This window comes from Pteropus medius, unplaced genomic scaffold, assembly GCF_902729225.1.
Source record: "Pteropus medius unplaced genomic scaffold, Ma_sr-lr_union100, whole genome shotgun sequence".
Classification (NCBI taxonomy): domain Eukaryota; kingdom Metazoa; phylum Chordata; class Mammalia; order Chiroptera; family Pteropodidae; genus Pteropus; species Pteropus medius.
The window spans coordinates 42,676,662-42,702,665 of NW_024354875.1; the positions used below are offsets into that span (position 1 = coordinate 42,676,662).

The 26,004-nt window shown below is 36.5% G+C and overlaps 1 protein-coding gene across 6 annotated transcripts in view; it reads left to right on the forward strand.

Moving 5' to 3' along the window:
• The window catches only part of PEX5L (peroxisomal biogenesis factor 5 like), a 203,225-nt gene extending 178,306 nt beyond the window's left edge, over positions 1-24,919 (forward strand). For all 6 annotated transcript variants that reach the window (XM_039855381.1, XM_039855382.1, XM_039855384.1 and 3 more), the window contains 7 exons: positions 4,601-4,717; positions 7,007-7,150; positions 10,101-10,171; positions 11,377-11,574; positions 12,256-12,421; positions 12,817-12,974; positions 18,418-24,919. In XM_039855381.1, coding sequence (XP_039711315.1) covers positions 4,601-4,717; positions 7,007-7,150; positions 10,101-10,171; positions 11,377-11,574; positions 12,256-12,421; positions 12,817-12,974; positions 18,418-18,622 — 1,059 coding nt within the window. In that variant the 3' untranslated portion in view covers positions 18,623-24,919. The remainder of the gene's footprint in view (positions 1-4,600; positions 4,718-7,006; positions 7,151-10,100; positions 10,172-11,376; positions 11,575-12,255; positions 12,422-12,816; positions 12,975-18,417) is intronic.
• Positions 24,920-26,004: the final 1,085 nt, after the last annotated feature.

Here is a 26,004-nt window from a genome sequence, read left to right on the forward strand (position 1 = left end):
ATACAGAATCCTCAACTAATACTGAGCTCTTAGTCAACAAGAGATGTGATGAGCGGGGACATTTCAGCCACTCTTCACCAGCCTAGGCAATTTTCAGGCAATGAGGTCCCTAACAGACTGCACATAATTTCACTATAACAAAAGTTGTTCATCATGTGGCAAATATTTTACCCAAACTTGCATAGTGATTTTTTATTCCTCTCAATGCAAGGGGTACTCTCTTTTCTTTTGCACATATAAAATAGGTGGATTGATTGGTTGTTTGGTTGATTGGTTGTTTTTTAAAGTTTAGATCCAGTAATGGTTAATCAGTGGATGGCTAAAGAGGCAAAAAGAAAGCCAGACTCCTTTCAGGCAGAATCCTAGAATTTTTCTAATTGACAATTATGATTACCCACAAAACTGAAGGTATCTCTATTTTAATTCAAGGATGACCAAAATAGACTTGGTGAATGGGAACTGGTTATATGCTACTATTCTTTAAAATTTCCTGGTTCTAAACTAATTTTCTTATTTTCAATATTTTAATCTAATTAATATTTAATTTTGCCATTATTCTTACAGAAATTTTTATTTTCTACTTTACAATCAAAAAGTGAAGGGAAAATATCAAATATACTTTAAATTATAATTTTTGGAGATCGGTGAACAGGCTAGAAGACCCCTTTAAAAAAAAAAAGAAAAAAAGAAAAAACAATGTAATCCTGAGCTAAGATCTTCCTTTCCTTTTATTCTGATCTTCTGAGTCAATCTGCATAGACAAAGAAGCCTGAGCTATTTGTCTAATAAACCCAGTTTTCTCACCTTACAAATGAGAAAAAATAATGTATAGAGGAGTTAAAGTTATTTGTTCCAGTTCACAGGGGTAATGGCAGCTTCTAGCTCATACTTCTTCCAAACCACTTACACAGATTATCTGTGTTGAAAGAATTCAGAGAAGCAAGAAATTATTCTAATGTGGGGGTCATTAGAAAAGACATCATAGAGGAAATAAAATTGAAAAGAAGTCAGCATTTTAAAATCAAATTTCACTTTTTTACCAAAGTAACACATGCTAGCAAGAGAAAATCTGGGAAATGCTGAAAAGTATAAGAAAAGGTGATGGACAAATTACACATAATCCCATCACATGCAAGCAGTGCTATTGGTGCATTGCTCTGTAGTCTTTTTACCCTAGTATATTATTTGTTGTTGTTTTCTATCATTGTGATCATACTACTTATCATGGAATGTTATAACTCAAGGACTATTTCATGTTGTAATGAACTCTTCATAAATACTGTTTTAATTGCTACAAAACAATCCATTTTTACTATAATAGTCTTAACTTTCCTCCAATTGTCGAATAATTAGGTAGAAACAAAAGATTTAAATGAAGAAAAGAAAGATATTTGGAAGAAGATATGTATTTACAGAAAATTAAAATACCAAAATACTCACAAAAGTGTCTTTGAGCTTTGAAGCTATGGATGATTTTTGTTCATTCTTTATATTTTTCAATGTTACAAAAACACGTTTAAGAACCTGCTTTTATTGACCATTTACCATGTGCTCTATGCCTCAGATATATTTTTCTCATGTAGTTATCACAATGACTAACCAAGATCACTATTATGTCTTCATTTTAAAGGTAAGGAAAATGAGACCTAGAGAGGTTAAAGGACTTGTGGGTTGGAAATGGAGCCAGAATTTGTTCCCAGGTTCATCTGAAGAGAAAGCTACTGTTCTGCGCCATCATGCTGCATATCCCAAGTTTTTTATGAACATCTACCATTGTTATCACCAAAAAGCTATTTTTTAAAATGAAAATGGATTGCAAACAATAGCTCATTTCTAGTGCAAGCAGGTAATTTATTGCCTGTAGAATATAAAACACAATCTAAAAATCCCAGAACAGCTAAGAAAATCATCAATACATTAAATCCCCTCGGTCATGTCTTAAATGTTTAAAATTCAAATATGTTTCAGGTTTCTCTGAAATTGATTAGAAATAGAAAAAAGAAGCAATGTTAATTGCAGTTACGTGAATGAAGTCTGGATTCTGAGATGGATGAAAATTGATTGTGCTAAAAGTAGTCTTCTGTAATTAAATGAAACTGTGCTGTGCACTTTAATTAGTCAGCAAAACTCATCCAAAGTGATAACAGAAAGTCCTGGTGTATCTCATTAAATGACAGCCTGGCTGCCCCACCTTCGCTGTGGCTCCGTTTCCCACAGCAGTCTTATTTAAGCATCTGTTGCTCTAATTTGAAACTGCAGGAAAGGTGATGCATCCTTTTGTAACCCAGATGTACACATTATAAAATCCTCCTCATACTTTCATTCAGAAGGTTTGTAATAGCTTTAAATTCTAGGGACTCTCACTAGGGAAACACGTAACTGCCTTAGAAAGTACTTGAAGTCATTGACATTTCACATCACCCACCAGGGGGCTTGGGAAAATCAGTAAACATTATAAAATTCACTTGACAGATTTCTCTTAGTGTCTATGCAGACAGGTTGAACATGCATCTTTGAAAAGCTATTCAAGAAAATGAGTCTCTAGAAATTTTCTCCTAACTCTTCAGTATATAAATGTTGAGCTTTCATAGTATTGAAAAAGGAAAACTAATTTATTTTTCTTTTTTATTGCTGTTTTTAATCTTTTTATAATTATAAAATCAATGCATACTCAGAAAATTCAGAAAGTACGGAAAAATGTAAAGAAGCAGGAAAAACATCGCCTATCGTCCCTTCATTCAAAGATAGATTGCCCTTAACATGATAGCATATTTTCCTCTAGTATTATATCTAGCCATTGCTTTTGTGTATCTGAGATTACTGTTTGAACAATTTAGTATTCTATTAGAATTCAAAATTTCATTAAAAAAAAATTTTGAATTTTATTCTTAACCTTAACCTAGAAAAGTGGTGGCCATTCCACGTGCTTCTAGCATCCCAGACATGGATTGTCAAGAGTCTTCATTGAGAAAATGCCCCCATTGAAAGGACAGGACCCATTTCTGTGGTAGGAATGAGTATTCTAGATATAATCAAAGAGAACAAGACCTATTTATTTAGTAGCCTGGAATTAATCTCACTGGGCTTGCCTTCATTCCCTGAACATTTATATGCGGAAGAGATAAGGTTATATTTATCATTCAAAACAACTTTGAAGAAGAGTTCCCGTCACAGGACAACCACTACCCAGACATCAGGGCAGAGTGGAGGGTGAGACTGAGAGAATCAAAAGGTGAAGGGCAACCGCAAGTCAGGTTGATGGTGTGCCAACAAGTCACTAGACTTAGATCATAGAAATTGAGATTTGCAGTAAAGAGTATGGATCTCAGCCCCAGACTCAGATATTCAAGGAATACCCACTTCTTTGTTTTCTTTAAGGAAAGTAAAGTGGTTTCTAAGCATCTGTCTTACCACACTGTCAGGTAACTTAGTTTCGAGCACCAAATCTGGAAAGCTTATGTGGTGCCAAAAAACAAAGACAGAGTCTTCATCCTCTTATTTGTCACATTGACTACTAACTTCAGACCAAGCCCCAAGTGATTCCTTGAAATCCAGTTTCCTTCTATTTCCCTGACACATGGAGATCAGCGTTCAAGTCAGCACCCCCACCACGCCAGGCACACCCTCTGTCATCCTCTTGGTGGTTGGGCCAATTTGCCAGGGAAACACCTAAAAGCTAAGCATCAGTCTCCCACCCATCTCAGAAGCCTCCATCCTCCTTCTCTTTCCTTACCTCTGAAAAGTTCCCCTTCCTCCTTAAGTTCTTTAAGATACTTGTCCCTTTTTTCTCCTTACAGGACACCTAAAGCATTCTTTTTAGGCTTAATGAAATAGAAGCACATCTGGGACAAATCTTGCAGAAAAGGTCTGCTTCCATCCAGGAACTCACATCTCCTCTGAAGTAAAGAACAAATGGCCCAATTTTCTTTTTAGAAGATGTAAAAGAAAATTGTATGGAGAAAATATCATTTCGCCATAGAAAAAAACCTTGAAGAAGACTTAGTGAAGTTCGAAACCAAAGCCAGAGTCCTTCATTCTTTAACACCAAGTTTGCCATAAGCTGCTAAGTGTGAGTTTGGAAGCCAGACTAGGGTTCAGATCCTGTGCATCCCTAGTTCTGTGACCACAACCCTCTAGGCTCAGTTTTCTTCTAGCACAGTGCTTGGAACAGCGTAGGATCAACTAATGTTACTTTCCTTTGTCTACAGACAGCTGCCTCCCAAGTCACTGCCCAAGCAGTCCCAAAGCTGTTGCTCCAATTCCTCATATCCTAGGAGCAATTCAAGGAGAAAGCACTCTTCCTAAAATGTGTGTCTGGTACCCACATTTGAAATTGTTCAAGTAATGGATATGTGATCCAGGTCCTTCAGATGGTAGCTATTTTCCTGCTGGAAAAAGTCACAATTAATCCATTTCAACACTTTGACCACTGAGTACCCTCCAGAAGCTCTTCAACGTCTGAGTTGGATGTGGCCAGTTTCAACATTTTATTCCTCCTTAGAATTCATTTGATCTATCAGTAAAATTGTCTTCCTGGAAATAAACCAAATGATATAGCATGTTCTTAAATCCTTCTCTCTTCATTTTTCCTGTCTCTTAGTCGGACACAGAGTTTTGGGATAAGATGCAAGCAGAATGGGAAGAAATGGCCCGGAGGAACTGGATATCTGAGAACCAAGAAGCCCAGAACCAAGTTACGATCTCAGCTAGCGAGAAGGTGACCGATTCTCTTCCTATACATGCTGACCGATTTTTTTAACCTCTTTGGATCATATTTTTATAAATTAGTTGATAACAATTTGTGAAAAATACAAGAAGCAAGCAGACAATTTAATGTCAATCTGACCTAGAAGAAATTCTGGTAGATGAAAACAATATAATCATTCAGTGTGTGAAGGCAGCAAAACTGGAATGGAATATCCTTATTTTTATCAATGTTAAAACAGAAAATTTGGCAGATCTTGGATCCTGACTGTGGGCTAGTTGCTGAACTAATTGACATTGAGGGTAGGTTGGAACAAGAACTGGGCTAATTCCATAATGCGTTTTGTCATCGGTCATGCCCACGAGCATACAGAAGTTATATCAATGGGCAGGGAGTAAGGCAGGACTTAGGACTGTATTTCACACTTGGTCATTAGACAGCTAGCAAAAAACTCAGTGGTAAAGATACCTTTCACACAACCAGATCAAGTCTCAAGGGGATTCCTCAGAAATAGTCTCTGACAGAAGCCCCAACGAATCTGTAAGCACGGTGAACAACCAGTCAAATTACCCATGAAGTCCCAGTTGCCCCTAGATTTATGCTTTTAAAAAACAGTTGAAAACAAACAAACAAACAAACCTTGAGAAATAAGTTTAAATGACTTGAAAGATAGAAAGAGATGTAGAATTTTCTTACACAGGGTGGGGGCAGGGGGACATATATAGTATATATTTATATTATGATTTTTGTAGTGGAAAAGGCCTCAGTAATATTTAGTTCTAAGTAATTTCTGTGTTATGTAGCTCAATCCAACTAATATTTACTTGTGTCTACTTTGCACTAGATACTGGAGAAATGATGTTAATAGTTTCTGATTTTAGGGGATTTGCAGTCTACATAGTCATTAAATAGTCTTTCTCTTCCCAGTGTTCTGTGTCCCTCAGTAGGCCAGGCAATCTCATAAAATCAAAACAACCATCTCATTAAAAATGACTGTCTCTTCCACAAAAAAAAAGAAAGAAAGAAAGAACGAAAGAAAAGAAAAAAGAAAAAAGAAAAACTACACAAGAAGAACATTGATGCAGATTATCAGACTCTGGGCTATAATCCTTGAACCTGAGACATGACTGGGACCTTGAGTTCCTCACTCCTGGGACCACATATCTGTAACACCACTACATAAGCTGGTCATACCCTGTGGCTTTTGATAAGGGGTTTTGTCTTTCTAAGCACCTATGAAGAATAAAGGTCTCCATTTGTTCTATTTTAAAACCTTAGCATTATCAGACTAGCTTCTTTGTATCTATCAAATTAAAAGAATTTTATGATAATCTATGCTAGTAAGGTTACCACAAATAATGTCTCTCAGATACTTCTCATGAGAGTTTAAATTGAGACACACTTTCTCTAAAACAATTCACCCACATATATCACAGGCCTCAAAATATTTCAAAGCTTTTAGCCTAATAAAGCCCTCTAGAAATTTATCATACGGTAATAATCAGTGCAGAAAAAGATTTGAGATGAGGCTTTCACTGTAACTTTATTTATAACGATTAAAAAAGTGAAAGTAATCTGAATGTTCGTCAATATGGTATTGATTAAATAAATTTAAATATAATATAAATAATTATAATAACTAAAACTAAGTGGGGCTTAAGCTACAAAACGGCATATATAGTATGAATTTATTCATTTAATTTATGTACTCGTACAAAAATACTAGAGTATTTGTACATTCTGCATTGTTTAAATTTTTACCATAAAAGAAGCTCTATAACTTTAAAACATGCATTCTCAGTAGGCAAGATAGCCACCAATGGGGCAAAAACTGGTTTGAAGAGTGGAAGGGCAAAAAAAAATCTTAGATATTACAATGGTTTATTAGCCCTCAAAAGGGCCACAGTCCATAAACAGATGTACACTACGTTGTATCAATACTTCAGGAAGACTGGGTGGCAGCACCTAGCAAAAATATGTCCAAAAACTATTTTAAAAATTTTGGGGGGGAAGTGGCTAAAACAAAATGAACAAAAGAAATATCAGAAGAAAAACAAACTCCAAAATATTTGCAGGGATCATTTTTAGGTTGCAGCATTGTGGGTAACTTTTTATATCTTTTCATATTATTCAATAACAAAATAATGTCTAAAATTTAAACAATGAAAATGTACATTCATAATAAGGAAAAAGCAGTAATTGAAATTTAATTGCAATTAATTTAATTACACTAAATTAAAATTTAAAAAGAACTTACTGAATGTGAGAATCTTCTTGTGCTGGCCCTTCTCTGTGTTGTAGGGATATTACTTCCACACTGAAAACCCCTTCAAGGACTGGCCAGGGGCATTTGAAGAAGGCCTAAAAAGGCTGAAGGAAGGAGACCTGCCAGTTACCATTCTGTTCATGGAGGCAGCAATTCTTCAGGACCCTGGAGATGCAGAGGTTTCATTTCCCCTTCATCCTGCCAGGCTCAGAAAGTGGCCTCATGTCCAAATGAGGGACAGATAGTGACACAGAGCTCTACTGGGTAGCATTTGCATCAAGTCGAGGTTCCCAAGGGAGTTAACCTGCTTTAGTCTGATATAGCCTGTTTTCTGAGCAAATCTTCAGGGCTCCAAAATAAAGGGCGGGGACAGAAAATGAAAAATTAAAATTGCCTACCTGGAAGTTTGGCAGTTTTTAGAGGGCAGTGTATATTTTTATCTGGGTCTAGAGTCACACCACATCTCACCTTTGATTTACTCATTTCACATTTATTGAGCACATACTATGTCCCAGGGATTGTCCCAGGCACTGGCTTAAAACACTGAAGAACTAGAAAAATGGAACAGTTGAAAAGGCACATTAGTGGTCTGTCTAGAGAGACAGATAAATAAATCAGTGCAGTGTAATAAATACAGTGTCAGAGTATGTGCAGTAGACTAGGAGAGCAGAGAGCAAGGCGCCTGACCCAGCCTTCCTCTACCATGAATCCAAAGCTGCGTTTTGAAGGACGATTGATTAAAGACAGTAGGGGAGTCGAGTTGTTGTTTAGAGGGAATGGTTTGTGGATGAGCAGAGGGACCTGAAACATTGGATCAGAGGAGAGAGGGGAGGAGAGAACGCCAGGAGAGGAGGCAAGGAGAGGTAGGCAAGAGTTTGAACTTCACCCTGAAAGCCATGGGGAAACACTAGGGAAGAGGGACACGTTTTGATCTGCGTGTTAGAAAACCCCTTCTCTGAGATGTGAAGGATGATGGGAGACAGAGGCCGGGAGAACAGCAAAGAGGCTTCTGCAATCCTGTTTTGGTCCACTACATTCTGTAATAAGAGAGTAGCAGGTATAAAGGTTTCTTTTTTAGTTTATTATTTTCAGGAAACATCTTATAAAGTATATTCCCAGAAGAATTTGCAGAAATTTGAGGGGTATATATGGTGCTGAGAAGGCAGTATAGAATAGTGGTTGAGCTTCTAGGCTCTGCTATCCTAACTGTGCAGGTTCAAATCATGCTCTACTGCTAGCTATGAGCTAATGTGGGACAAGTCATTTAAACCCTCTAAGCTTCTGTTTCCTCATATGTAAAATGAAAATCATGATTATAATAACTATCTCATTGGATGTTGCGAGGATTAAATTAGTTCATACGAATAAAGCGCTCAGTTCAGTGCCTATCACATCAATATTTAGCCTTCATTATTACTATTGGTTGTACTTAGTTTGTGTAGAAAAAAACAACTGATTACTAAAGCCTCTGGTATCTTGTTAAAGACTGACGGTGAAATGAGATTGACCTGAGAGCTGGAATTCTGAACCAAAATATTGGAATTTTTAAAAAGATCTATGAATCTTTATAGAAGAGAAAACTATAGATCGGCCCCCCAAAATAATAATGGCATCTTACATTTCTAAATGCTATGCATTTTCATATATGTTATGTCGTTTGACATAACTCTGGGAGGTTAAAAAAATAAATAAGTTGTACATTATTATCCCAGACTCATGAATGAGAAAATTAGGATACTTGGTAACTAATGGATCCTAGACAAGGACCCAGGGCTTCTGAATCCATGGAGACCCCAAGGCTAGGATAATCAATGATCTGTGGACAGTGAAAATGATGTCATGCCCAAAGGCTAGAAAGAAGCCCCCAAAGAAAGACTGTTTCATCAATCTTTTCTTAAGAAGAATTCTAAGATGTACAGAAGATGAGATCAAAATAGAGGCTGCCCTCTGTACATTTGAAAAATTAAAAAGAATCACTGATATTCTGGGGGGAAATAATTAGTATTTTTGAGTTTACATGGTTTGTATAATAGTAATTTATAAGAGTAAAGCCAATACAATTTTTTCATATAGTTTTATTTTAAAACATCCATAGTATTGATTCTCAAAGGTGGAAGAGTTATGCACGTCTTAAATCTTTTTTAAATCCCGAAGACTCAGATTCTCGCCCCCACGCCCGGCAAATTCAAGGACAATGTGTGTAATGAGAGGTTTCGTTGATGCATATTGCTCTTGTAATAATGTGAAATTATTGTTCTTAAAAGTGTATAAGTATAAATTTGTTATATTAAAGACGTTTATTCTAGATATAAAAAAAATTATCTGTTTTAAGATATTCTTCATATTATTTACAAAAGCAAAGGATTGGAAACAACCTTAGACCAATAATTGGAGATTGGTTGAGTAAATAATAGGATATCGATTCAAGAAAATTTAAATTAAAAATTATAAGTAGAAAGAATTTGTAAAAATGTAAAAAAGTACTTATAATGAAACATAAGTATAGGCTATAAAATTATATATAACATTAGATTGCACTTTTATGTATTTTTATGCATTTTAACAGTGATTTTATTAGAACAGTGAGGGTTTTGTTTTATTTTGTTTTGTTTTCCTCAGTTTCTAAATTTTGCATTACTTCTAATAACTACTTGATTTTTGTTTATATAAGCTAATGTCACTTAGTACATCTTGAGATTTCCTATTACAAACTTTATAGACTATTTATCTACTTTTCTGGGTTATTTTTCTACCTCTTTTCCTCACAAATGCAGAATTATATATCTATAGATGATTGATAGATGATAGATGATAGATAGATAATCTTTTGGTTTTAAGATACCTACTATTATGAAATCTCAGAAACTCAGAGGTTTCCGTGGATCACAGGAGAGAATAAAAAACGAGTTTGTGACAGAGGATCTTGACCCAGATATCACAAGAGTTTGAAGAAATGCATGTGATATTTTTCTCTTTTACAAGACTCTAAGATCTGAGACAGGTTGCTCTGCACAGAGGGATCTGTCACAGGTAAACAAACCAACTCTCTAGCACATGAGTGAGTCTGCTTCCTCTTGCAATGTTGCCATCAGTTGTTTTTTTTTTGTTTTGGGGGGGGTTTCTTTGTAGGCATGGCAGTTTCTCGGGATAACCCAGGCAGAGAATGAAAATGAACAAGCGGCTATTGTCGCCCTCCAGAGGTAGGTGAAGCTAAATGCGAAATCACTGATGGACACTAATTAATGAACTTCCTGTTTTTCAGATTTGTTTTTTGAGCCTTAAGTACATTGTAAAGAATTTGGCCAGGATAAGTACTGAGATGCCACATATTACTTACACTTACTCTGGAAAACAAGAACTTACAAAGAAATAATGTTCCTAAATCACAGTATTTTGCCATCTAAAAATCAATTGACCCTCATTGGCACGAAAAAGTCTATGTCAAAAGCAATCGTGAAATAGACTCCTTGAATAAATAGTTCCCTTTAACATTCTAGCCTTCTGCAGCATCTGAAAGTTTCTTCAGGAAAAACATACTCAGAATAATCTCAGTGTAATTTTAGCTCCTGGGGTCTACGGAGCACCTCCGGAGATACTTTCAGCAACCCGAAGGTATCACTCCTGAGCCCCTGACTGAAGATCTAGACTACTTTGGGTGCATGTAGCATCACACCTTATTTGATTAGAGCCCCTATTTAAACCCTGGGGAAAAAACAGCCCCTAGTAAGTAGACTTCTACTTTTCCTAATGTTTCTTATAAATGAATGAATGAATGAATGAATGGTCTTCTAAAGTACCATCTAGGACTTGCTACTCAAAGTCTTACCAGAGACTACCAGCAGCACTGTCATCACCTGGGAGCTTGTCAGGCCTGCCCAGCCATGGGCCCATGCCAGGCCCACTGCATTGGAATCTGCGTATTACCAGATCCCCAGGTGATTCCCATGTGCATTCCTTCTCCTTTACAAAACACTGTACAGACTTCCTTCTGGGCTGTCTAAATTTAGTTCGAGTCAGTTTGTTTGTGGATCAGGTACATTTAATATATTGATAGCAGAGCAGAGTTAAAATAATGATATGCCCTACTTCTCATTAATTAAACTAACTACTAATAAATTATGTGCAGGAATTAGCCACACTTTCTGTAGTTTTAAAACCATTTTTTAAAGTTACCGAACCTAGCACTCATCAGGGTGTTTTAACTTACTTAAAAATATGGTGCGGTCTCAATTTTCATGTAAATAAATATGGTATCTTCCAGAGATTTAACACAATTTAGCAATATTTTTGCACCATTTAATTAATAAAGACCTCAAATTTTCTAAAGAATTGTTCAGGCTCTAGCTTCCCAAAAAATCTGAAAATGGCTGGGCTTTTTTTCTTTTTTTTTTTTTCCTTCTTTCAGGTGTTTAGAATTGCAGCCCAATAACTTGAAAGCTTTGATGGCTTTGGCTGTGAGTTACACTAACACCGGCCATCAGCAGGATGCCTGTGAAGCTCTAAAGAATTGGATTAAGCAAAATCCAAAGTACAAATACCTTGTGAAGAGCAAGAAGGGATCTCCAGGCCTCACCCGGCGGATGTCTAAGTCTCCGGTTGATAGGTATCCTCATTAAATCACACCCGTATACTCAATCACCACAAGGGTTATTAATGAGCCTCAGGGCCCCGCCACCACCCGTTCCAGATGGTTTATAGGACAGTATTCTGCTAGAAGAGCAGCACTGATTTAAAAGATTCATGCTGAGACCAGAGCCAACCTTTGGACACATGATCTACATCGTGGGCACTCACAAACATTTATCAGTACCATATTTTAAAGCCAAATGCTTTAGACATATAATTAACCTAAAATAAATTATAGTAAGTACCAATGGGCCAAGCTTTATGAAGCCTGAGAATTAGGTATGGGGAAAAATGGAACTCCTTTCTTCTGGGAATTTTGTTTCTATCACAATAAATCGTGATGTTAAATTCTTTCTCACTGAGGCCTCAGGACACTTAGCCCTTGGGTTTTCTACATTGACACTTACAGAGTCAATGAAACTCTCCTTGTGGAGACTTTACTGAGCACAGTTTGTATCTCTGTACGACAAAATATTTCATAAAAATTAGCAGGTATTTTTTAACATGCAGTATTAATAGTCCTCTCATTACACTAAAATATTTTAAGCAACATTTTTCCAGACTATAATTTAAATGTTCCCTTGGAACAGAGAACATAATAGTCAATCATTCATGTTTAGATTATTTGAATTACAAATCCATTTTTCACCCCTTGTAGCTCTGTTCTGGAAGGAGTGAAGGAATTATATCTGGAAGCTGCCCACCAAAATGGAGATATGATTGACCCAGACCTACAGACAGGTCTGGGGGTACTGTTCCACCTGAGTGGAGAATTTAATAGAGCAATAGATGCATTTAATGCTGCCTTAACTGTTCGGCCAGAGGTAAGTACATAGCAAGAAACCATAAGGTTTTCTGTTAAAAAAAAAAATGTTTTCACAAGATACATTTCGTACATTTCTGCTATACTTTATTTCCCTACATTCAATGGTTTAAAGTGATCAGTAGTAACGATATGCTCCTGTGGCTGTTAATACTTAAGTACCTGAAATAGAAACACAAATTACTTGACAGCATTAAATGGTAGCTGCTCTTTGATGAATAAAAGTCATTTTACAAAGTAGTCCATAAAGAATTTTGAGTAATTCGCCATGTCATGATTCTTGTCCATGAGCACTGGATAAATGTGTAGCCATCATCCTTCTTCTGCAAGGGATATGGGACTACTCTGTCATTGTGTCTTGTACTGGTCATTAGAGAGCTCTCGTTTTGTCATCAGGACTATTCATTATGGAACCGTCTTGGGGCGACCTTGGCAAATGGAGACCGCAGTGAGGAAGCTGTGGAGGCCTACACACGAGCCCTGGAGATCCAACCAGGCTTCATCCGATCCAGATACAATCTGGGGATAAGCTGCATCAACCTGGGCGCCTACAGGTGAAGTATGGCAGCAGGCTGGAAACCAAGAGTCATGCTCATGGCTGACTATTATTTCCCAGTAAAAAAAAATCTCCTTTTGTAGGAGTAATCTTCCTTCTGTTAAGAGTAAGCTTTGAACCTTCAGGTCCCAATGCCTATTGAAGCAAGAACAATTTGCTTTAGTGTTTCTTAGTCTTTAGAGGGCTGCAGTTATGTAAGCATCTTGTGAAATATAGATTCCCAGGCCCCTCCTCCAGAGCTTTTGGTTCAGTCAGTCTGGGTTGGGATAAGTTGTCCAGATTTTTAACAACCCCAAGGGCAACTCTTTAGAAACATGAACAGTCCAAACTTTCATTTTCCAAGTAAGGAAAAGGAAAATCTTGGGGGATAGGGAAACCCAGCAAAATGGGTTTTGGGACCTTAAGAAGGTCCCAATGCCAATTTTTGGCAAAGCACAATCAAGAATTCAGGTTCTCTAAACCTAATTTACCAATAAAATTAATATTTAAGAATTAAGAAAACAAATTTAAATGGTGGGTTATTTGAAATGCTTTCCTACTTCTCTTATAAATCCTTATTATCGTTCATGTTTATATCCTCTCTCTTTTCCTCAAAAGAAACATAAATGACCTTTGTTTCTTTTGGGTAATAAAAGTTTGGGTGATTTCTTTTCTTCTTTCTTTTTTCTATTTTTTATGTTTCTAAATAAATAGTTTATCATTTTCATAACTGGAAAAAGGAGAACTAAATGTTAGTTTTAAAACTCCACCAAAAAAAAAATGTAAATGCTTTCTCATTCTTGGAAAGAGCCAAGCTTTTATAATCAGACAAGGTCAGGTTCAAATAACAGCTCTACCATTGACTGGTTTTATAACTCTGCGCACATAACTTTGAAACTCAATTTCTTCACCTGCTTAAAAATAAAAGAGGTAATAATATATATCTTACAGAATTATTGTGCAGGTTAAATATAATTGCCTAGCATCAAAGCAGATGCTCAATGCATAGCAGGAATTATTACTGTAATTATTATCATTGCTATCATCATTGTATCATTATTATTATTTAAATAAGTCATCAGAGAGCTACATAACTGGATTTCATTCTTTTGACATCTGAAGAATTGCTGTTTCTGAACTGCATTAGGGCATTGTGCCTTTGGCAAATATTAAGTCTTTCGAAACTAGTTGGTGCATTTATACTAAACGGATCTTAGAAAGAACATTAGTCACTGGCTTACTCTCTGATCTCTAAGAGGATCTTCCTCAGGTCAAAACCAGGAAAGCTGAGTGACTCCTGAGAAACCGGTTTGTTTTGTTTTGTGGACATTGTGAGATGTGCCGCTCGCTGAGGTCCTCGTTACATTAGCTGTGCAAACAGTCAAACATGTGCTGCCTCCCTGCATACCAGCTGTCTAAAGCCTGAAAGTGTCCATTGGGTATATTAACTTCATTCTTGGCTTCATCTGATTTCCCTAACCTGATATTATCTTTACTATTTTTATTCACCTATTTTCCAGGTATGTTTTATGAGACACCTTAGGTCCTTTTTTTAGAACAAAGAGAGATATAAATACATACATATGTACATGTAGATGTATTGAATTCTACTAAAGGAGGCTTTTATAAAGCTTCTGGATGAGTTTTCTTAATTGTAACTTCTTAATGTCGAAAATTATACTTGACGGTCCAATAAAATACTATCTTGGCATTCACAGATGTAAGCCTTCATAGGGCTATTTGTAGGAGGCCATGAAGGTCCATGACAGGTAGAAATGAGCAACCCTGTTGAGGTGGGAATTTTTAATCCTCAAACAGAAAGTCTTCTGTATGAAACAAGTTAATGTTAAGTTTGCTGGATGAAATACGGAATGCCCATTTAAATTTGAATTTCTGATAAATAGCAAATATGTTTTAGGATAAGTATTTCCCAAATATGGCATAGAACATACTTATACTGAAAATTATTCATTGCTTATCTGAAACTCAAATTTCACTGTGTATCCAGGATTCTTATTTGCTAAATCTGTCCATCTGGCTCAAATAGCAACTTTAGAACATCTCAGCTAAGCTTTGTGGGTCTTTTGTTGTCATGCTGGATATGGGAAATCTTGTGAAATGATAAACATCTTGCATTTTTTCCTGAGAAAAAGACCATCGAGTGAGACATACACCTTAAATGAGTTCTGAAAATAAGTTTAACTTGAGGTGTAGGTGCAAGCTTAGGAAATAACAACACTCAATAGAGAGGTGGCTCAGAAGAGAGCCAGGAGTTGGTACAAATACTTCTGTATCACCAAAATACTTTCGTACCCACCAAAGTCTTGAGACCTCTTCTTCAAAAGCTCAGGTGTCTATGTAAGAGCTTTAACACTTGCTGTTTGTTATCTCACATTTTCTAGAAAGAGTCAAAGGCAAGCCTTATCCTAGTATTGCATACAATTGAAATAAGGAGAGGAAATTGTTGGCCTGAAACTTGGGTGTAGCTTAAAATACTACCCTTTTGTCTGTCGGAGCTCCAGTGTAGAGCTTAGACCAATGAATCTTAATTGTTTCAAATGTGAGACCCCTCTTTAATGAAAAAAATCTCATCCCCTTTGATAGTAATATTTTTAGTATTAGTATAATGAGGGAAAGCAACTATAAAATGAGAAATGCTTTACAATAATTATGCTTTTTTATTAATCATGACATATACACAATTTACACTTATTAATACATATATGTGTAATAACAGTTTTTCTGTAAACTAGGAGTCAAAAAAAGAGATACAAATTGACACCCAGCCTCTCCTCCAAAGAGGTTTTTAAAAGAACACAGTAAAGACTAATTCTTCCTCCAAAGAGGCTATGCCCATTATCTGGACAGGATCACAAGGCATATTCTGCTTATTAAGTGAACTGAGCCTCATTTGAGCTCCTGACAGTTTAATTTAGCTTAACAAATACATCTGCAACTTGATCATACAACCTCTCTGTCTTGATGGCCAATAAAAGTAATGCTTCCCCTGAATATGGAAACTTAACATGATTAAGGAAAAAGAAAGAGTTTAAATTCTTTGATTCAGCTTAACTCTGCCTTCAAAGTTTACTTCAGTTATCCATTGCAATTTCTATCATTCCTCTTTGTTGTGACAGACTGACTGCCTATCGATTATATTGACAATACACAGAGGTAACGATCGAGTTCTCTTTGAATTGATCCACAGGATAGTGGAGGACTCCAAAATGTCCCCATTTTGTGGGGCCACCATAGCATTCAGACAGCTCAGGACAGCCACCAGTGGCAGCCTCCAGGAACAATGACCAGGCAGTTGGAGGGTGCCACTAGGGAAGATAAAATACGTATATGTGTGAAACATATATTCACACATATATGTACAATCTTCTGAGTCCCCAAAAGGGCTTTGAGTTCCCAAGTTGGGAAACAGGTATAGGCTATCGTCATGAGAAAAACCTGGAGTTGCTGAACAAAGCTATTGAGTTAGACAATTCTGCTACGCTCCATGTCCCTCAGAGACCACTGCCTTATACTTAGTGACTCAGAGCATCCTGTACACGAGGGAATCCCAAGATCTTCCTTCCCCTCTCCCCCATCAGAGTTATTACAGGCCTAGCAGGATGAGAGGAAACAGAGTCCTCATTCGAGATGCCATCCTGTGACGAGGGAGCCAGAAATGGCCCTCAAAGTAGACTCCCATGAGCATCTGTTTATAAATCCTCCTCTCTCGCTTGATTACAAGAAATCTAAAAGAGGGTGATTAGAATACCCACTGCCTTCCATTACCCAGGTTCCTACATACAGTGCAATCATTCCCCAACTGCCTTCTATTTCCAGACAAACTTAACAGTATAAATAAGCAAATGCCTAGATATGTGTGTTGGAATCAGAAATCCAGTCTCACTTTCTTTAATGTTTCTTACGAGATGCTTAAGAATAACTTCCTGGCAGAATTAAATGAGATCAAGTGTGTGAAAAGCCTCTAAGAAAAGTAAAGCAGATACTTATTCTTAGTGAAGACCACTTTGTCAGATACACTTCAGGGCGACATCAGGCGCTGAAGAGGGCAGATCCAGCAGGTACTCCTGGCGCACGAGCAAGGGTGTACCAGAGGAGCTAGAAGGCCTTTGGACAGCATCTGACTCAGCAATTCACACACAAATTCTCAGGACTCCTTTACACTTTTAACAACTGTTGGGAACCTCAATGGACTTTTGTTATGTGGGTTTTATCTATTAATTTTTACTATATTAGAAATAAAACTGAGAAAATTTTAAAAGATTCATTTAGAAATAAACTATTTACATGTTAACATAAATTATGTATTTTAGTGGTTACCAGAGGATAGGGAGTGGGAGAGGAGCGGGGAGGTAGACGGGGTAAAGGGGGTCAAATATAGCTGAAGGAAACTGGACGTTGAGTGGTAAACACACAATAGAATATACAGATGCCAAATGATAATGTACACCTGAAAATTATATAATTGTATTAACCAATGTTACCCCAATAAATGTAATTTTTTTAAAAATTTAAAAATTTAAAATTTTTAAAAATAATAATAATTATTTTCCAAAAAAATGTTTAGTGTAAAGAGTGGCATTCCTTTACATTTTTACACGTTTATTTAATATCTTGCTTAATAGAAGACAGACACTCATATCCGTTTCTGCATTCGGTCTGTTGAGATATCATACATCATGTAGTCACTGGAACAATCCACTGTACACTGTGAATGAGAGTTAAAAGATAAAATAACATCTCAGTATTGTTATAAAAATGATTTTGACCTACTGACCCCCATGGTTCCCCAGATAACATTTTGAGAACTATTGATCTAACCTAATGATAACAGTTTTCACATAAATTGATTCAACTGCACCTCACAACAAGGTTTTACAATGAATTCTATTCTCCCTACTGTATAATTGGAGAAACTGAGGCTTGGAGAAAATAGAAATTTGCTAAGGCTAAATAATGAGATTCAAGTCCAGGTGCTCTGATAACAAATTCAACTCAACCCCGGAAGCCTCCCGTGTTTGTATCGCTAATAGAAAAAGTTGGACCACTTTGTTTCTGAGTAGGGCCAGATGCTTCCTGTTCAACCCTAGTTATATAAATCACATCTGCAAATGGATTACATCTTCACATCATTCCTGGAGTAGGGGAAATCGAATGCATTAAAGAGTTAGCAATGGTTTTGCCATTACTCTTTCTCTCCCACATGACGTTCCTAAAATAAAAGTTGCTTTGCTTTTTCCTTTCTGATTTCACTACATTTAACGATGATCTTTCACAAAAGAATCATGACAGAATCAGAAAGTTGTTCATCTGATGATCCAAAACCTCAGAGAGAGGTGGTTTAGAATTTTAGACTAAAATAACTTAATCCATTTTTGTTTTTTTAAGTTTGCTAACTCTGAAATTTGTTGCATTTTTAAATGTCTGTTTTTCTACCCTGTTAGAGAAGCTGTCAGCAATTTTCTCACTGCCCTCAGTCTGCAAAGAAAGAGCCGGAATCAACAGCAAGTTCCTCATCCTGCCATCTCTGGGAACATCTGGGCTGCCCTCAGAATCGCACTTTCTCTGATGGACCAACCTGAACTCTTCCAGGCGGCTAATCTCGGTGACCTGGATGTCCTCCTAAGAGCTTTCAACTTGGATCCTTGAAGGAAATGAAAAAAATAAAAATAAAAAATGATAATCCCTTCTCTGTATAATTGTACTGAGAAATGCAAAACTATTTTATGAATTCCAAAAAGGTTAAACCAGATGTTCAAAAGGCCGTTGGTGATACAACCGAAGAGAATTCCTACAGACAATGCCCAGTAGCTGTTCAGATCCCAAAGCACAAAATGTTATCTACAGAGTCAAGGTCGGGCTCAAAAGAAGAATTGAGAGGCTGAAGACAAACTAAGATAAAGTAACTGTATATGAATACTCTTTTCACAAGCTGCAAGCACATCGCAAAACATATTCTTTGGGTTTTTTGTCCCCACTTGCAGCTAATGACACATCTAAGAACTTGCTCATGGAACACCTGGAGAAAGCACTGCCTCAAATCAGGGAATTCTGACTATTTCTGAACTGTCCCCTGAAATATCCCTTTTACAAGATTGACATAGTTTGAGCCAAGGTGCATGCACAAATATTAACTTAACTAAAGAGAGGCATTGCTTAAACCTGTTCCAATTTTAACTTTAACTGTAGCTTTTTGATTCCAGAGAAGGAGCTTTGCTGGCAAAAGCAGTTTTTGCACTAGAAATTTTTGCTTTTCCCAATCAAAACTTTTCTGGGATTGTATATATGCACTTTAATATCTTATTTATGCCTTGCTGGAGTTTTGTTGCTCCAATTTTTAACTTGGGGGTAGAAGATTTGAGAATTCAGCCTTGCTAGATCAATGGACCAAATAAAAATTCCTGAAAATAGTTTTCATAGTGTAGGGTTTTGAAGGAATGTTTTTAAAGCAGATGTGACATAGGGTATAAGTATGTCAAATATATCTTATTACGTGTTTTCTGGGACCGTATGAACTTAAGCGAAAGATAAGGTATTGTCTCTTCATGCATTCTCTGTAGGGCAAAAGTTTGATGATATCATGATTTCTATTGAGTTAGCATTAACTTGCTTAAATGTCATGTTTTACTTGCTTTCTAGTTGCCCTGCACACCAATATTCTTTTTAAACTGTTAATATTTTAAATAGTATTTCTTAAGAGTGATACACTTTTTCCTAAAAAGTATTTTTTAGTTCCATAATAATCTGCGCTGCTCACCCTTTTGCATTCTAAGTGAAAAATATCAGTATTTTCTAGCTGAATCTTACTGAATGTCGGTGGTTTCATATGAAAGATGCATGCCCCTTTGGCTCTCATTTTGAACATTTATCAAGTGTCAGTAATATCTGTTGGCAATGGCATTTTATTTCATTGGTTACATTCCACTCAGTTCTTCGGAGTGTTTAGTGCCTGCTGGGGGCTTAGTGATTATTTGGAAAGACATCATTTTTTAAAGGATTAGAAAAATTGTTTGTAAAATGCTAACCAAAATATAATTTCACCTATGTCCAATTCTAGTAATCTATCCTAGCAAGTTGTCTCATTCTTCTTCATCTTGTCTCCTTCCCTCTTCCAGAATCTTCACCAAAGCAATCTAATTCCAACTTTTCTTCATGTTCTTTGGCTAGTGATAGCTGGTTACATTCATCATTATAGTTACCAAGCAAAAGAGCATTTGGGTCAGGACAGTTCAATTGACTGGGGAGTTAGCCTCTACTGTGGGGAAGAAAGGGGAGTGTACACACATACTGAACTCAAGGTGCAGGTAGCAAGTGTCTCCTCTGTTACATTTGAAGACCCTGGAATAGGAAGGGGCCTCGAGTTAACATAAAAACACAAGTCCTTGAGAATTACATATTATAAGCAGCGACAAACCATTGGGCAAAGCAGTCGCAGTCATCACTGGGCAGCAGCCACAAGGCGGTCTTGGCCTACTTCCTTGCAGTCTCAGAAGTAAAGTAAAGCTCAACCATATTTTCCACAATGGTATTCTTTAGAATTTTAGAATCCTAGAAATTCAGTCTGGGAACAACTCTTGCAACCCATGGTAGCTGCCTGTTTGACTATGCCTGATAAAATAGCATCCATTTTCAGCATGCTCCTTCCTCCTCCCTATCCCTATGCCTTCACTGTATGGCCAGCTGACTTGTGTCCATCATAGTTTATTAGAAACTCTAAAGAAGGATTCAGCATTTACAAGTATTCTGTTTATGATGCCATTCTATGCTTTCAACAGTAACTGAATTTGCAATAATAATAGGCTGTTTTCTACACTTCGCTGTCACTAAATGCATGAGAGCAGTAACAATTTAAAGCACTACAGTAGGGTAAATGTGCAATTTAACTTTGATTTAACTTGATTGTTGCTCTGATTGTTGCTAAATGGTGGCAAATTTGAGGGTCTCAAGTTTATTTTGCTATCTGAATATAAAGTAACTTCAAACTCCACGGAGTTGTTTTAGGGGAGAGTAAACAATTGTTCATTTCCATAATTATTTGGTAATTTGCAGGACGTTTGGTAGACTTTCTCTAATATATCTAGTGTCGATCAGAACCAAGATTTTCATAGGCGGTACCCTGTCAGGAATTGCAGAATTATTGCCTAAGACATTTTTCAATAATATTTTTAATAAAATTAAGTTAAAACAGTCACTAAAAAGCAAGTTCAAATTTATAGAAATCAGAGTACCACCAAAAGTTAAGTAGCAAGATTTTAGAAGAGTCTTTATTCTATACATTTTTTTTTTTTAAGTGTATACGCATTCTTTTAAGACAGAACAGTTTTAGGCATCTTATCTTCATGGTGTGAAATTGTCATTTAAATTACTCTTTCCATTTGAAAGAGTAGGATGGACGTCCTTGGTTCCCTTCTGAGGTACTCCGGGAAGGCTTCGAGTTTCTTTTTTTCTTGTATTACTTAGTAACAGCCTAAGATCTCTTTTAGGACAACACAATTGTACGAGAGTGGCCACTCAACTGCACGAATGTGACATTCAAGGACTGATTTCAGCAGTAGATTGGATGAAAATGCAGGGAAGGCTAGTGGTTACTGCGGAGTTTCTGTATATGTTATAACTATGTCTAGTGGGCTACTTCTACACACTGCTGGACCCTAACGGTGAGAAGAACGTGGAGGAATAGGGTAGAAGAGAGGCAGGAGTAAAGTGTCCACTTACTGGGCCAATCATATTGAGTCATCATCCCCTTTGCTTTCTCCCAAGATCACTCCCCATGACTCCTTGAAAGAAAGGCAAATCTTATCCACCAGGAAAATTTAATAGAAAACTGTGAGTTGTACTTTCTCAGCCAATCTGTGTTTTTCAACTAAAACAGCAAATTAGTGATATTTAACTGGGTTGGAATGTCCAGGACACACTCACTTTCACAGTTTTATGCCGCTTTCCATTCTTTTCCCTTCAAGAGAACTAACTATTGCATTGAATCTTGGGTCCATGTCTAGATACTTATACGAGATAAATATTTCTTGCATATTTTTGCTATATAAGCAAGACTTAAACACAATTGTAGCTAGTCACACTTACAATGGGAGCTCCCAAACTTTTTACCATAAATTTTGTGAGTTCCTTGGGAATATAGAAAGCAAGATGGTCATTCTGTGCCTGTTACTCGTTTGCCCCTGAATCAGTTCCACAAGACTGGGCTATGCTGTAACTTAATTGTTGTTGCTGTTGTTTTATACCTTGAAATGCTTCTAAAAGCATTCTAGAAACAGGGTATGCTGAAGGCTTAATTTGTGTGCCATCTTTTTAGGGCCTCCTATTACATGCACACATATAATTTCAACTTTGTAAAATAATTTCAAATTCATTCCCTCTCTGGATTTTACTGTAGTTTCCCTATCTTCTCACTATTTATAGAACTGGTTGAAATTAAATCATTTTGAACTAAGAAGTAGATATATACATATATTTTTTGAAGAGTATTTGGAGGTGAACTCTGGTATAAGTTTGTAAAAAGGCAATTTTTAAAACGTAAAACATATAACCTCAGGTACAAAAATAATGCATGCATTAGTACTTGCAAATCTGCCTACTCAAATATTAACCAAAGCATGCAAGATAACACTACTGAATGTAAATTTACCCAGTGCATGATTAAGTCTCATAGGTTAGCTTATTTTTCCTTGCTTCTAAACAAGGAATCGTTTTCATGAACATTGTGTTACAGTTTTTCTATTTGCTTTTAATATCCTATCCTTGAGATTGTTTTCTTGCTACCACACTGAACTTTACAAATATTCACACATCTGGTTTATGCAGTGTTGCAGCCAGTACCAAAGTAATTCTCTGAGGAATCCAGGTACTTAGACATCCAAAATAATTTTTTAAAACCAGTTGAGGCACAACAGATCCCAAACTGAAGTAAAATCCACATGTCTGAATTCTATTATATAAAATCATGTTGCTTGCCTCACACAGTTTTGATTTGAAATTCTGAATAGTGCATTTCAAATTTTTTCTAAAGTTTGGTAATAAATTAGAAATCCTGATATTCTAAACAAGGTAAGGAGGTCAGGGTAATGTCAGGCACATGAAAACTATTCTAAGGCAAAATGGACATGGAGCCTTAATATCCACAAATTTCACATAGTGACTGCATGGGAAGTCACACCATTATCCTCACCATGGCCCTATTTGTATGATGAGGTACTAGAGTCCACATTCCTTGGGAAAACGAACTTGGTCAATATGTCCAAAAACATTGAAATGCAAGGGCAATGAGGTGATTTCACAGTCACTAAGACCAACTCTGAAGGCCTCTCACTGCTTTTTTCTATAACCCCTGCTTTATGAACAAAAATGACAAGGAGACCAGATATGGAGGGAGCAAAGCTCCATAGGACAAGATCCTTGGGTGGAAGCATTAAACAGTTAAGAGGAGGGGGAAAAACAAAAAACAAAATTAAAGTGTGAGGGTTAAAAAACTCTCATGTGGTATTTTGCCTTGAATAAAGTTCCCACTACAGCCAACCTTTGCAGAAATACCAAAATAACACACTCTAGAAGCAAGTGCTCCAATCTCAGAAGTGTTTTCTCAGGACCTTCTCTACAAGAGAAAACTAACTTGCAATGTTGCAGTGTCGTAGCAAAACTCTGACAGGCTCAGTGGGACACTTTTAGAAACCTGCACTCAAAATAATTCTAGGAGGAAAAGAAGAACCATGAGGCAGTTCTTTGCTAACAATAAAATATGTCTTTTTTTCCTTTGAATTTCTTGGAGAGGGAAATGGTGTGACACACAAATGAGTAAGGGATATATACACACTCAACTAGGTCATTTGGCATTTTCACTGAGATATATAAAATTTTTGCATAGAAGCCATAAAGGAATTATGCCATGTGAGAAATGTGTCCATGATTGAATATGTTACCAGTAGTTAAAGGAAATATAGCAAACCTAAATTTTTACCAACTTCCTTTCAATTTCCCCCCTTAACCTAACCCAAACCCTCCTAAATTTTCATTATCCAAATTTGTTTACATTGAACAAACAACCTGATTAATTTAGTAAACTTTTTACAAACTATAATAAGCATTTATTAACTATTTAGAAAAAACGTTTCTATATATTTTGTATATCTATGAATATTGCTTATCTAGTCTAATCAAAAAATATTGTTTTGAGACAAATTCTTCTGTGATGCTTCCTTATCATGCTCAATAATGTTTAAAATCTTGGGATTTCATTTTTAAGCTAAAATAGATAACAAAGAAAAATTTAACTTTAAATGTTTACATTGAGTTTCTAAATTAAAACCAACCCAAATTAAGTGACTCATAGTAAATTAATGGCAATGGGAGGTATAAAAGTTATTGGCATACTATGTGATAATATGTCTGTGTATTTAGTGAAATATTATGTATCATAGCACAACTCTGTTGGGTATTAAGGCTTCTTCTTACTATTTCCCTGTGTTGCTCTTTGAAATAAAATTACTACCATAAAAGTAACCTATCATATCGATGTGTTTAATTTACTCAGTTGGCTTATAATTTACAAAGTACCAAGATTAAGGTAGTATGTTTGTACTATTATGGGAAGCATGCCCTCCCTTTTTCACACTATTGTATTTATACTTGTGCAATTTTAAACTATGTTTTCAAATAAACTTTGTGGCTTTGAGGTTGTTTCAGAAATCTTTCAAAATGAGATTTGGGGATCAGAATTGCTTCAACTCAAATAGAATCCGATTTGTACTACTGGTTAAAAGGTCCTTTTATTGAATATCACTACATATGATTTTGCATGAGTTATCTGGAAATCAGGAATACATTTTTAAATATAAAACAAAACTTTAAAATCTTCTTCCTTTGTTAATTTTTTTAGACTAAAATATTATTTAACCTGAAATTGGATTTGTGATTTTTTTAGAATAAATTATTAAATATAATTCAGTTTTAGGGTCTGCTTTTCTTTCTTTTTGGTCAGTCAATAAATATTTGAGCACCTACTATATGCAGGTACTCTTCTAGTGTGGGACAGTGGTAGTAAATCAAATCAAACTTGCCCCAGAACTTAGATTTCTGTGAGGAAGCAAAAAATAAGAATGTCATGTGCTGTAAAGTGCTAGAACAAGGCAAATAAGATATTATGAGAGTGACTAGGGGTTGCTTTATTGTAGGTGGTTAGGAAAGGTTCCTCTTGGGTGATGTTTGGGTTGAGATTTGAATAAGGAGAAACCAGCCAAGTGAAGTTGGGGATGAGAGTTCCTTGCAGAGCCAACGGCTAGTGCAAGATGCCAAAGCAGGAACGAGTTTGGTGTGTATTCAGAGAGAAAGAGGCCCAGGGTGGCGAGGGCTGTGAGCTGGGGAGACCTTGGGAGAGGCCCTGACAGGGCAGGAGATCGTAGGAGGCCTTCTTAGAGCAAGATAAAGAGCAGATTTGCCCCCAAGCAAAGGAGAGATGCCACTGAGACAGAAGATTCTGTATTTCTGAAAAATTTATTAACTAAAGTCTTTGAGTATTCAGATTGGTGATGGAGGGAACAGCAGGCTCAGATCAAGAGAGCTACACAGGGAGACCGGAGCGCTCCCTTCTCCTTCTTCACTGTCTCCTTTTGATCTGAGGCAGCACCTAACCTTGTAATTCCATTTTCTCTATCAAATCAAGCTGGACATCTTCCTTTCCTGCTTCACTGTTACTCTATGTAGAGCAAAAGTCTATCCACCTAGGGGTGAATTGTGGCTCCTCTATCCCTTGCATAACTCAAACATTTATGTTTCCTATCTCCACTTTTAAATGTGAATTACATTAATTTCCTCAAACAGCTGCTTCACTCTATGTGGAAAAAAAAAAGCAGCCCAAGGTTTGAAAGGTTCTTTGCATTTCATTACAAGACTCCATAAGGTAATATCTTACCTATCCAATACTTTAGGGCTCACAAAGGATTTACATGGTTTCCGCCACCCCCTCCCACTCCCTTACATCTCATAATAAATCATGCTGCCTGATAGTCATCTTAATGAATCAG